The following is a 12,680-nucleotide window of genomic DNA, read 5'->3' on the forward strand; positions in this document are numbered from 1 at the left end:
TGGCCTTAGAAGGCGAATATTGAGGAGCCAGTGAGCGACAGGGGGTCAGGAAAGTATAGGGGGGCTGAAGGGTAAGGGTTTATTTTAAGAAAGCCCCAAGCTGAGGAGAGAAACTGAATCCTTCGGGAAAGGTCAGGCGTGAAGGAAGGCACGAAGGGCCTCCCCCAAAAGAGGGTTGAAGTCAGGAGGAGCAAGAAGTTATGGGACACCGAGATCAAATTAACAACAATTACGTAATCGCATAATGACAATGCATTTTCACAATCAGGAATCAAGATGCGTATATATTCCTCTGTTTTTAATACATGGTTTGCATGTTATATACTATATTCTATATGAAATCATGCTAAACGCATAAAAGCAAATATAAATGCCTATTATTATTTATTATATAACACATTGAAGTCTATGAAGTAAACTTTTAATTGTGTTTGTGCAGCCTGTTGACGATTTCCCCTCCGGCTCTGGCTTCAGGTGCTGGCCTGGTTCGAGGAAGGCGAGGAGACCGTCACCGCCTTCGTGGAGCCCTTTGTCATCCTCCTCATCCTCATCGCCAACGCCGTCGTCGGAGTGTGGCAGGTTGGTGGCAAGATCCAGACACATCGACCCCCCCCCAATGGTTGACACAAAGAACACGGGTTCCAGTTACTGCTGTGGCTTCTTCCCCCCCGACGCCGTTGCACAACTGTAACATTATCACTTTTACAGCTTTGAGGCTCAAAATAGTCGCCGGTCGGCACGCTGAAACTGCAGCTGCAACACGGGGGTGACACGTTGAATTAGCAGTTTATTCACCGTGACATCGATTTCAGGGAAGGTCGACCCGCATTGTGCAAGCCAAGCACTTCTGCACGCACGCCACGCATCACTCCCTATGCTGTTGTTACCGCATCTCTGCCAAGTGTCTAAATCAGCCGCTTCGCCTGTGTTCTTCTCATTTTAGAACAGAACAATTTACAAAGTGCTTCAAAAGATTTACGTTGTGTGTCACTGATTAAACTCTGTAGATCTACGATTCACACAGTCGTTGGTAATTGTTACGGCACAAAGATCAGAAACAGCATATAGTTAACCGGCTTCAGATGGAATGGCTGCCATGGGATGATTCATTTGGCCTGCTCGTGTGTCATCAGTTGGTTATGCATCAGTATGTAATCGCTGTGTGTGTAATGACTTCAATCACGCCGGAGGACATCGTCAGACCAAGGTCAGACTGAGTGTGGTTTACATCCAATCTAGGATGAGCAGGCACGCTGCCATCAGCTTAATGATTAGAGGCGTTGGATTTCTATTGAAGGATTTAAAGTTTTAAGTAAACTCTGTGCAACCTGCATTGGGTTTCCTCTCAGATTTCGGGCTCTTTCGTTTTTCTTTTTTTGAACGCACGCTTTTTTTTTTTTTTGTTCTGATTTTTTATTCTGCAGGAGCGTAACGCTGAAGATGCCATCGAGGCCCTCAAGGAGTACGAGCCCGAGATGGGCAAAGTTTACCGTTCTGACAGGAAGAGTGTGCAGATGATCAAGGCCAGAGAAATTGTCCCCGGAGATATCGTGGAGGTGTCCGGTAAGATTGATTATTTATTGACCCTCATTGGTAAAGCAGAATTCAGCTACACATCTGTTTCTGCTAGGGTAAACGAAGAAATGCGTGTGTGTGTGTGTGTGTGTGTGTGTGTGTGTAAAAGGCTGGAGGCAAAGCCTTATGTCTTTTTAAGGCAATGTAAGTGAGGCAGGATGGAATAGTGCTGCTGTGAAAACATGCTGACTGCGGGAAAGCAGGGATGAGTATAAATACCTGGCCACACCTCTTCTCTCCCTGCCAATCCCCAGTTGTGTCATTGCACACCTGCCTATCGAGCTGGCTGGCCCCTCCCCCTTACAATGTGGCGGTTCATTCTTATTGGGCCATGCATGCGTCAATTTAATGCGCGCTATTAACAAATCCAAGGAAAGAAAGCTCCTTCAGACATTTGATGATACATTTTGAATATTACATTTTTCCATTGAAATTGATCATCACAGACGAGACATATTTCTTAATATAACCCCCCCCCCCCCCCCCCCCCCACTGCTGCATTCATCCTATGTTCTAAACAGGAACAGTATTTGTGTTGTTCTATTTGCTCAAACATGAGGGTACATTTTGGCTTCTCTTGTGTTTCCCACAGTTGGTGACAAAGTCCCCGCCGACATCAGGATTATTTCCATCAAGTCCACCACCCTGCGTGTTGATCAGTCCATCCTTACTGGTAAGGCTTCCAGAAACGTGCCTAATCTGTTTTTTAGTCCTTTCTTTGTAGTTTTAAGTCGATTTTCTGATTTCTCTCTCTCTCTCTCTCTCTCTCTCTCTCAGGTGAGTCTGTTAGTGTCATCAAGCACAATGAGGCTGTTCCTGACCCCAGAGCTGTCAACCAGGACAAGAAGAACATGCTTTTCTCTGTAAGTGGATTAGTGGCTTCAGTAGTTTACCTCATTTAATTCCCCTACCGTTGACCTTTATTTTCTCCGTGCTCTCTGTAGGGCACTAACATCGCTGCTGGCAAGGCGATCGGTGTCGCTGTGGCCACCGGAGTCGCCACCGAGATTGGCAAGATCCGTGACCAGATGGCTGCCACCGAGCAGGAGAAGACCCCTCTGCAGGCCAAGCTTGATGAGTTTGGCGAGCAGCTGTCTAAGGTCATCACCCTGATCTGCATCGCTGTCTGGGCCATCAACATCGGCCATTTCAACGACCCAGTCCATGGCGGCTCTTGGATCCGTGGCGCTGTCTACTACTTCAAGATCGCCGTTGCCCTGGCTGTGGCTGCCATCCCTGAGGGTGAGAGAAGGATCCCATCCAACCCGACAGGTGGCGTTCGTTCCAACGCGGCCTCTTTGTCACACTTTTCACCGACGTCTCTCAGGTCTGCCCGCTGTCATCACCACCTGCCTGGCTCTCGGCACCCGCCGCATGGCCAAGAAGAACGCCATCGTCAGAAGCCTCCCCTCCGTGGAGACCCTGGGCTGCACCTCCGTCATCTGCTCAGATAAGACTGGCACCCTCACCACCAACCAGATGTGTGTGACCAAGGTGATGGTCAAACTGTGGGCACATTCAGAAAGGAAATTAGATCGTCCCTAAAAAAAAAAAAAGAGAAGAAGCTACTTTTGGATCCGATTTCATTCTTTCCTCCACTGCAGATGTTCATCGTCAAGACTGTTGACGGCGATCATGTTGATCTCGATGCCTTTGACATCTCTGGCTCCAAGTACACCCCCGAGGGAGAGGTGTAAGTGTGTTTTCTGTCCTCAATCCGGCATCAGTCATACGCCGACGTGCACGTGAGCCGCCTTTCATCTATTTGCAATTCTGGATTGATCCTTCAGTTCCCAGGGAGGTGCCAAGACCAACTGCAGTTCATATGACGGCCTCGTTGAGCTTTCCACCATCTGCGCCCTGTGCAATGACTCCTCTCTGGACTACAACGAGGTTACGCTCGTGCAGTCGCGTGGTATGTTTGAAACTCACTGACCTCCCGCAGCTGATCCGCTTGTTTCCTGCCATTCATCTAGTCCAAGAAGATCTATGAGAAGGTGGGCGAGGCTACCGAGACCGCCCTCTGCTGCTTGGTCGAGAAGATGAACGTGTTCAACTCCAACGTGAAGAACCTGAGCAGGGTTGAGAGAGCCAACGCCTGCTGCGCCGTAAGTGTCTTCCCTCCACGCCGCTGTTTGGAAAGATGGCTAGTTATATTTATAGTTATATTAGAATATACAAATGGGACAGATTTTCTGTCAAAGTAAATTGTTTTATGTCCTCCAACAGGTGGTCAAGCAGCTCATGAGGAAGAACGTCACTCTGGAGTTCTCCCGTGACAGGAAGTCCATGTCGGTGTACTGCTCTCCCACCAAGGGCGACGGCGGCGCCAAGATGTTTGTGAAGGCGAGTTTCTTTCATTGCGTCCCACCGCCTTTGATCAGACAAGCGTGAAGCGTCCCAGCGAACAGGAAATGACCAGCATCTTCCCACAGGGTGCCCCCGAGGGCGTGATTGACAGGTGCGCGTACGTGCGTGTCGGCACCACACGCGTGCCCCTGACCAACGCCATCAAGGAGAAGATCCTGTCTGTCATCAGGGACTGGGGTACCGGCCGCGACACCCTGCGCTGCTTGGCTCTCGCCACCCGTGACGCCCCACTGAAGCTGGAGGAGATGAACCTCGAGGACTCGAGAAAGTTTGCTGATTATGAGGTGAAGCGCTTGGCGGCGCTGATGTTGAACTGCGTTGATATACCGTAAAGCTGGGATCTAATGGCTCCATTCATCCTCTGTCCTCAGACTGACATGACGTTTGTCGGTTGCGTGGGTATGCTGGATCCTCCTCGCAAGGAGGTCACCTCCTCCATTGAACTGTGCAGAGATGCTGGAATCCGTGTCATCATGATCACTGGTACATATTGTACTTTTACACGTATTACAAGTATTTCACATGGTATTGTTTTGGCAGTAATTCCCATTTAGAGGAATAAATTAGTATCTCAATATAAACAGAAGCCGAGCTATGCCGTGTAACGAGTGTGTGTTTTAGATTTATCGTCCGCCCATGATGTCCTTGCTGTTAAATCGTTCTTATTGGGGGGGGGGGGGGGGGGGGACACTGGACAGAATATGACATATCAGTGTGTCTTCTTACTTCAAGGTGACAACAAGGGAACCGCCATCGCTATCTGCCGTCGCATTGGCATCTTTACTGAGGACCAGGATGTTACTGACAAGGCCTACACCGGACGTGAGTTTGACGACCTGCCCTTCAGTGAGCAGGCCGACGCTGTGCGCAGGGCTTGCTGCTTTGCCCGGGTGGAGCCGGCCCACAAGTCCAAGATTGTGGAGTTTCTGCAGGGTTTCGATGACATCACTGCAATGGTAACAGCTCAGCATCCATAGGTCACCCTCAAGTTGTCCATGTAGCGTGTGTAACATTACGCGGTGGCTGCTTCACCCCCCCAGACTGGTGATGGTGTGAATGATGCCCCCGCCCTCAAGAAGGCTGAGATCGGCATCGCCATGGGTTCTGGCACTGCCGTTGCCAAGTCTGCCTCTGAAATGGTCCTGGCTGACGACAACTTCTCTTCCATTGTGGCTGCCGTTGAGGAGGGCCGAGCCATCTACAACAACATGAAGCAGTTCATCCGCTATCTCATCTCCTCCAACGTCGGCGAGGTCGTCTGGTGGGTGGTGCAGGCAGCACGCGCTCTCTTCTACGCCCTTCCTCTCTGTCGCTAGCCATTCATTGAGTTGGTCATGGTTTCCTTTTTTTCCAGTATCTTCCTGACTGCTGCTCTGGGTCTTCCTGAGGCCCTGATCCCTGTCCAGCTGCTGTGGGTCAACCTGGTGACTGATGGTCTGCCCGCCACTGCTCTGGGATTCAACCCCCCTGATCTGGACATCATGGGCAAGCCCCCACGTTCCCCCAAGGAGCCCTTGATCTCTGGCTGGCTGTTCTTCAGATATATGGCTATTGGTGGTAAGTAAGACCGGCGTGTTAGTCTTTGGTTTAAATGCAGAGGAATGAAAACCAGCACTGCTCTCATGCTGCGGACCTTCCCCGACAGGATATGTGGGTTGGGCCACCGTTGCTGGTGCTGCCTGGTGGTTCATCTACGATACCGCCGGCCCCGGCGTCTCCTACTACCAGCTGGTTAGCATTTGTCTCTCTTTTGGGTAGTGTCTCGCAGCAGCGTCTTGCAGAGCCTGAAATGTCCTGTCCCTTTCCTGCGCAGTCCCACTTCATGCAGTGTCATGAAGAGAATGAGGACTTTGCCGGCATCGACTGTGAGATCTTTGAGGCGTGTCCTCCCATGACCATGGCCTTGTCTGTGCTGGTCACTATTGAAATGTGCAATGCTCTCAACAGGTAACACTTTACAGTGTGTTGAACAGGAAAAAACGCCCTTTTTTAGCGTTCTACAATGTAAAATATGTTTTTTTAGAGCCGAGCGTGCATTTTGAAATAAGAACCTGTCATGTTTTTTTTTTTCGTTCTTTTTTTAAGCTTGTCTGAGAACCAGTCTCTGCTGCGCATGCCCCCATGGAGCAACTTCTGGCTGCTTTCCGCCATGACTCTCTCCATGTCCCTGCACTTCATGATCATCTATGTTGACCCTCTTCCCGTGAGTCAGCCGCCAGCGCTCCAAACTGTTTGATTTGAAAGATCCTCGTGAATTGTCCGAGTTCTAAGAAGTCATTTACTTGTTGTCTTTAACGCTACCATTCTTTTTGGCCCGCCAGATGGTCTTCAAGTTGAAACATCTGAACGTGGAACAGTGGTTAATGGTCCTGAAGCTGTCCTTCCCTGTCATCGCCATTGATGAGGTGTTGAAGTTTTTTGCCCGCAACTACGTTGAGAGTAAGTAGTTTACCTTTTTTTTGTTGTTGTTGGTGTTGTTAAAAAAATATATATATATAGATCAAATGTATTTTATTTCTTTGGAAACAAATACTGATCTAATTAAAAAAATTGATTATTAAATCCAATATCATCCTATTAATATTGCCGTGTTTTTGTTCATATTTTAACAAGTGTAATCTTCATCATCTTTGTGCTTCACCTCTTTTTATCTGTCTACAACTCTATCAGTTTCACTGTTTTCATCTTCCTGACTGCTCTCACACCTTCATCCTCCTCTTCCATTCATCATTAACTCACTCCCCCCCCCCCCTTTTTTTTGTCAATTTCCAGAATAAACCACCATCATTAACCTGTAACTAAAGCAAGGTACTCTACGGCTACCATTGTGTGCAGCTACTGTTGTGCGTTGATGTATTTATCGTATATATGTTTCTGCTCTTGTGCAAATCTTTTTGCTGCTGTGATAAATACCCCCACCCCCACCACCCGCCCCCAAAAAAGACAATCTTAGACAGACTGACGGGAGCTCTGAGTAGACCAGCTGCTCTGTGTATTTGGTGTCCTCCTCTGAACTGTGCTTATTGTTATTTATGATGTCATACCAGTTCCTGCGACGCCTCAGGAGGCGAGTAAATCACTTCTGAGTCGCTGCTGTCAGCGTCAGCATTACTGTGTGTCTGTTGGGTTGTTTCCGTCTGCAGCGAGAGTTTGACCGAAGCGTTTTTACCCTCATTCAGTGTTTATAAGCAGTACTGAAACACCAGCACATTATAATGAAAGCGGATAGAGATCCTTAAGGAGACACATATTTACAGCAAAATGCTAATATGTGAAGATCATGAATGATAGTGTGTTTATTGAGAAATAAAGTACTGCTTACAGGCAATAGAGGGAGTTGAAAATTATATTGTCAAATTTTTAATAAGATGTTTCAAATGTAACCGCTACGCTGCTCGTATCCATGTTTAGGAAACCCAGATATTTCTTGAAAAGTATCCTACCTTTCAAGAAAATCTGGTTTTCTGTGAGTATTTATTCCCAAAATTAAATCCCAAACCACTCAGAGCTTTGAATTGTGAGTTTGACACAGGCCTCATATGAACAATACAATAGTGCATTGCTACAAGTTTGGCCCTGGTGAAAATAGAGCCATTGTGTTGGTTCTTTCTGTGGCTCATTTGTGCATTTTCTCTTCAGCAGGTAAAGAAGCTAAATAGAGATGTAGAAGAAGACGATCTTAAGGGTTGGAGAGAAAGAGACAAGAGGAGAGAGAGGAAGTGCCAAAGACCCTAGTGAGCCAACCAATAGAAAGAGAGGAGAAAACACAGAAAAATTTATAAAAAAGATAATAAAAGGAAAAACATTTACATAAACATAACCTATAGATAATGAAGGAGATTGAAATAAAATGGGGAGAAGCATCCTTGCTGATAAACTATTCAAATATTTAAGATTTTATTCTAAAAAATAAAGTACGGTATGTATTAAAAGTGATTTTTTTTTTCTTTTTTTTTTTGTTAAACTTGGATATTCTCAGCTGTTGTGTTTCTGTGTCATCTGTCCATTTTCATATGACTGACTTTCCAGCTCATGCTATTTATTCTCGTCTCTGTTCCTCGTGTCTCAAAGCGGCCTTCCGGCTTCGGCTGGCCTCTGTACAAGCGTGGTGTTAGGGCTGCAAATGATTTCATATGGGCGGGAAAAAGAAAAACAACACCCACATGCCTCCAGCTACCTGTGTTCTCGATGCATTCTTATGCAGTAAACAGACTCTGGTGGAGATCTCATGACATAAAATGGGCGTGTACACTCAGTCACAACACTTTTGGTCTTATATATTGTTTACGTAATAAGCTGCAATAAAGTGATGATAACAAACTGGTGCATAGCTGTGTTGTGGAGCACATTTTAATACGTTTGCATTCTTAAGCATCAACCTAACATCGTGTGTGTTCATCGCTTCGGATACGCTGACAGATTGCTACGCTCTGTCCTTTCATTCGTCTTTGATTTGCAGGCTTGTGTGGATTTGAAAATGAAAGGTTCTGTTAGATGAGGCTCCTGAATGGTATGTTGACATCCTTCATTTGTTTTTCATAATCTTCCTCAAATATCTTGATTTGCTCGGGGGTGAAGTGGTTTTTCCAATCACCTACTTCACCTGTAATGAAAGAACGTACAAGAGAACACAATGGTATTAGAGGTGAAAATCACAACTGTATGGTGATCATAAAAAAAGAACAGTCTGTATATTATTTTCTGCAGAGAGTGGGGGTTGTAATAATAATAACAACTGACGTCTCAATGGATCAGTGGTTTTCTTTTATCTCTAAGAGCCCCGAATTGGTTTCGTTTTTTTGGCTGAAAAATAGACCAAAAATTTGAGACAAACATCCATCTTCCCATTTAAGAAGCTGCAAACAGCAACTTTCATCCATTTTTACGGGAGAATTTGTGACTAATTTTTTACCTGTAGACAAAGCAATCAATCGGCTAATCATTTCAGCTACATTGAAGCATGATAGCAGAAGAATTAAAGGTCAGACATCTGGTCACCTCTAGGAGGCACCAGTGTACTGCAAAATGCTTTCCAAGGCGATGAAAAAATACTCTTACACAGTATCAGAGCAGTGAGTCTAGTTTATGCTGTTGTGTTTTTCCACTGCATTACATAATATTTCAATTAGAATTAGAATATTCATATAAAATAATATATATATATTTATATATATTTCTGATAGCCAATGATCAGCCAATGCAGATCAGTCTTCATCCCTGTCTTAGTCAGCAATCTTCATATTTTGGATCAATATCATTACTATAGACTAGGAGCAGATTGACTCGCCTTTTCTCATGAAGGGAGAGACCGACTGATTGAAAACAGATGGTGGGATGCTGGAGTAGTTCGTCATTGGATTCTCCTTCATGTTCTTAAAGGATGTAATCTCCACAATTTTGTCGATGACCTCATCAGAGACTGATAAATCCAGGAACCTCATGATGCGCTCCACTTCACGCCGAGGATTCTGTTGGGGTACGCACAGTGGCAAACGTTTGTAGAATAGGCTTCAGTATTTTAAATGTTAAAGGAAGTGCAACGGGTTCTCATTACCGCTTTCAAATCCTCGTAGAAGAGGTAGAGGATGTCCCTCTTCTCTTTCTCCAGCCAGTAGCCTTTCACATGGTCGTACCAGGAGCCCCACGACACTGTAGGAACCAGATTCATCTCGATACAGGTTTATCCAGCCGTGACGACACGGTCCAGGATGAAAGCAGGAGAACTCAAAGGGTTACAGGTGAATCTTGATGACATTTTCAGGAAATGTTTGGAATGCAGGAACAGCGCATTACATTTCTGTGATGATCCAGAAGAGATCCTGGATTCTGGATTTCTTTGAAATTGTCATTAACATTGCACTCAATGGAGCTTCAAATCAATATCTCGGTTGATTATTTACCAATGTTTATGGGATCTGACACAATCGTGTCGGCTGGGGGCCTCTATCTCACCACCAAATTTCTTACGGATCAGATTCGGATTGCTGGATATTTTTTTTGAATATTTTTTCCCAATCCAATTAGGAGGGGAATGAGCTGCTTGGCGGAGGTTTGTGCTCTCTGAGTGCTTTTCCAGTTTTCACATTCTTCTACATTCTTTGCATTCTGCATTCCTCGCAGGGTGCTGCTAATCTCATTATGGCAACTGAGGCACATTTTATATCTCGTGATGAGAAGCATTTACGAAACCATTAAATTAACTTGCGTAATTGTTCACAAACATTTCCCCCCCCAGCAAGAATAGCAGGAAGTTACTCAAGTAGAATGGCATGTGATTTAGTCTACTTACACTCCCCTCGCATGAACTTGTGGACGTACCCTTCCCAGGGCCCGGGCTCGGGGTGGCACTGGTTCATATTGTCAAAGTAGAAATAGCTCACCAGGTTGTCTTTGGCGTTGCGTGCCACGTACACGATCTTTGCACATGATCAGGTGGGACAAAAGCGTCAGGGAGAGAATGGGAACCATAAGATGAAGGAATTACAGAGAGCACCTCTGACCCTTTTTACGTGCACTATATCGTAAACATTTATGTTTACTGCTTAATGTTCTAAAGCGTTGCATCACACTTGAATCTGATCCGGTCTTACTTTGCAGTTATTTTCCAAAAATCCAGGTGGCAGCAAGGCAAATGGAAGATGTGTTTTTATAAGTCTGGGTGGCTTCATCTTCTTCAGCAAATCCAGACCTGAAAGTGTATAGAAAGCCATTATCACATCTGCTGGACAGATGGATGGACAGACGGACAGACCGTCTAAGCCAGTGTGCCCCATTCATAAGACGCACAAAAAAAATTGCAACCGCTTTCAGTGGACGTTGAGACTGTACCTTTTTAATTTGACACTCCCATGATGCACTGCTGCTTACCCTTACATTTACAGTATGATCCTGTAAATGATTGCTTTCTATTGAAGTGCCGTTTCGACATCTCTACAAGATTGCTTTGCGGTTTAACGCATGTCATCGTGACATTATTGCCGCTGAATACTTAACATAGTGAACTGTAAATCGCCGTCAAAGTTTTACAGTGAAAATAATTCCAGCGGCTGGATCAAAATATTAGGACAAATCATGGACACCTGAAGGGATGGGGGGTGGGGAGTTGATCTCGAGGAAAGGACTGCGGATGTGTGTCGGGGCTTGTTTACAGGCCACAGCATCTCCGTTGTGTAGAAGCAGATCGATTATCTCCTGGGTCCATGTGGTCCCTGGAGTCCCCAAAACACAAATCAGCACAAGTTTCCTTTCATGACCTGAATCTCAACAGTGTGAGTTACACGTTTGCTGCACATTCGTGTTGTTGATGCTGTATTTACAGTCTTTGTCCTGTTATTCATGGATAAATATGAGTGAATAATAATAATAACAAATTCTGATTATCACACAGATTAACCATGGTGCCTTCAAAATAAAAGACATCTGAGCGCTGGATAAAGATATGGGCCATTTGTCCTTCTCACAGACATTCATATTGCTGCTATCGTCAGGGATATGTTTGCAGAGGCATTGCACAAAATCAAACACATCAAACACTCTGGATCACCAGCTCTCAAATGCAACTTGAATGCAGATCCAGATAATGTAAATAGATCTAGACTTTGATGAAGGCATTGTATAATATATAATACCTCTGAAAAACATTTAATCAAAGTCCATTCATTGTTTTTTGAGTTATCATTCTGACAAACAGCCATGCAAATAGGCAGAACAACACAAACAAAAACATATATATATATCTGTACCTGCTTTTGGGTAAGTGGCGATGAGAATGTCTGAGGGGTCTGGACGAAAAGCCCAAATGGAATCCCAGATCTCAACGATGTAGCTGATGAGAGGAACTCCTTTTACCGGGATGAGAGGGAGGCGTGTCAGAGAGGCACTGGCCTCCATGATGGCCTGGCTGAAGGAAAGCGCGTCTTTCTCTGTCATGACTGGAGCCGTTAGAATTTTACTTGAGGAACTCAAGAAACGGAGACCAAAGGAAAGCTATCCCGTTTTCCACCGCTCCCCTCCCTGCAGGCTTTCAGACCTTTGTCAAACATTCACAGTTAATCTGAATTATATCTTTATGAATCTCCTCCTCCTCCTTGATTGCCGGACATTTACTGCTCCTGCTGTGTCTCCTCCTCGTGGCTGAGTCCTGATTTCGCAATGTTTTCAGTTTAAATCCTCTGTCACTACATCTGAGTCCAGAAATAATCACTCCTGAGGTCCCGGCTGGAGCCCGAATGTTTCAGATATCTGAGATTATTTCCGTTTTCCCTCCCCCAATGGTCTCAACTGGAACTTCTGGGAGTGTTTGTGTCGAGTTCTTGATGATTATCGCTGGAACATTTGCCGGCAGGCATACTCTAAAATGTCCTTATGTAATGTTGCATGTTTGGAAAAAGCTTCTGCTTTAATTTGAGTAGGGAAAAAGAGAGAGTTTCTAAAAAGACAAAAAGTCACTAATTGTATAGTCAGATAAGTCATTGTAGAATTATTTCATGTAAGATTATGGGTCAATAAAGACATGGGTTCTGTGTAATTATTTACTGAAAAGAAAGCCCAACCCTTTGAGGATGACGTAATATTTATAGATCCTGTATAGCTAAAAGACTTTTGGACCTAAACTAAACATCAGCGATGGACTGCTCAATAAAGGTGACAGTTTTTCATTGCAGCCTTTAGGAATGCAAGTGTGTGTAGGGTTCAATCTGGACTGCATACTATCAATCCGATTGAGCTGAGTAAAC

General features: G+C 45.0%; 2 protein-coding genes across 5 annotated transcripts in view; one reads left to right on the forward strand and one right to left on the reverse strand.

The window, feature by feature from the left end:
• Window positions 1–7,923, forward strand: part of atp2a1l (ATPase sarcoplasmic/endoplasmic reticulum Ca2+ transporting 1, like) — a 9,886-nt gene extending 1,963 nt beyond the window's left edge. The window contains exons 4-24 of one of the 4 annotated variants that reach the window (XM_068754500.1): window positions 475–579; window positions 1,425–1,563; window positions 2,168–2,248; window positions 2,353–2,438; window positions 2,520–2,817; window positions 2,903–3,069; window positions 3,180–3,268; window positions 3,366–3,468; window positions 3,552–3,683; window positions 3,805–3,921; window positions 4,011–4,229; window positions 4,317–4,428; window positions 4,678–4,901; window positions 4,986–5,206; window positions 5,300–5,502; window positions 5,591–5,676; window positions 5,759–5,892; window positions 6,031–6,148; window positions 6,267–6,384; window positions 6,718–6,753; window positions 7,585–7,923. In XM_068754500.1, the coding sequence (XP_068610601.1) occupies window positions 475–579; window positions 1,425–1,563; window positions 2,168–2,248; window positions 2,353–2,438; window positions 2,520–2,817; window positions 2,903–3,069; window positions 3,180–3,268; window positions 3,366–3,468; window positions 3,552–3,683; window positions 3,805–3,921; window positions 4,011–4,229; window positions 4,317–4,428; window positions 4,678–4,901; window positions 4,986–5,206; window positions 5,300–5,502; window positions 5,591–5,676; window positions 5,759–5,892; window positions 6,031–6,148; window positions 6,267–6,384; window positions 6,718–6,722 (2,757 nt within the window). In that variant the 3' untranslated portion in view covers window positions 6,723–6,753; window positions 7,585–7,923. The remainder of the gene's footprint in view (window positions 1–474; window positions 580–1,424; window positions 1,564–2,167; window positions 2,249–2,352; window positions 2,439–2,519; window positions 2,818–2,902; window positions 3,070–3,179; window positions 3,269–3,365; window positions 3,469–3,551; window positions 3,684–3,804; window positions 3,922–4,010; window positions 4,230–4,316; window positions 4,429–4,677; window positions 4,902–4,985; window positions 5,207–5,299; window positions 5,503–5,590; window positions 5,677–5,758; window positions 5,893–6,030; window positions 6,149–6,266; window positions 6,385–6,717; window positions 6,754–7,584) is intronic. The other 3 variants (XM_068754501.1, XM_068754498.1, XM_068754499.1) reach the window with 3 other exon arrangements.
• A 491-nt stretch (window positions 7,924–8,414) lies between these two features.
• sult1st6 (sulfotransferase family 1, cytosolic sulfotransferase 6) lies at window positions 8,415–12,469 on the reverse strand. Its single transcript, XM_068754513.1, has 7 exons — window positions 11,688–12,469; window positions 11,025–11,153; window positions 10,536–10,633; window positions 10,235–10,361; window positions 9,500–9,594; window positions 9,233–9,413; window positions 8,415–8,548 (listed from the first exon to the last, which is right to left on the reverse strand). The coding sequence occupies exons 1-7, from the start codon at window positions 11,872–11,874 to the stop codon at window positions 8,436–8,438; spliced, it is 930 nt and encodes a 309-aa protein (XP_068610614.1). The 5' UTR covers window positions 11,875–12,469; the 3' UTR covers window positions 8,415–8,435.
• Between the last annotated feature and the right edge of the window lie 211 nt (window positions 12,470–12,680).

Source organism: Brachionichthys hirsutus, chromosome 21, assembly GCF_040956055.1.
Source record: "Brachionichthys hirsutus isolate HB-005 chromosome 21, CSIRO-AGI_Bhir_v1, whole genome shotgun sequence".
Taxonomy (NCBI): domain Eukaryota; kingdom Metazoa; phylum Chordata; class Actinopteri; order Lophiiformes; family Brachionichthyidae; genus Brachionichthys; species Brachionichthys hirsutus.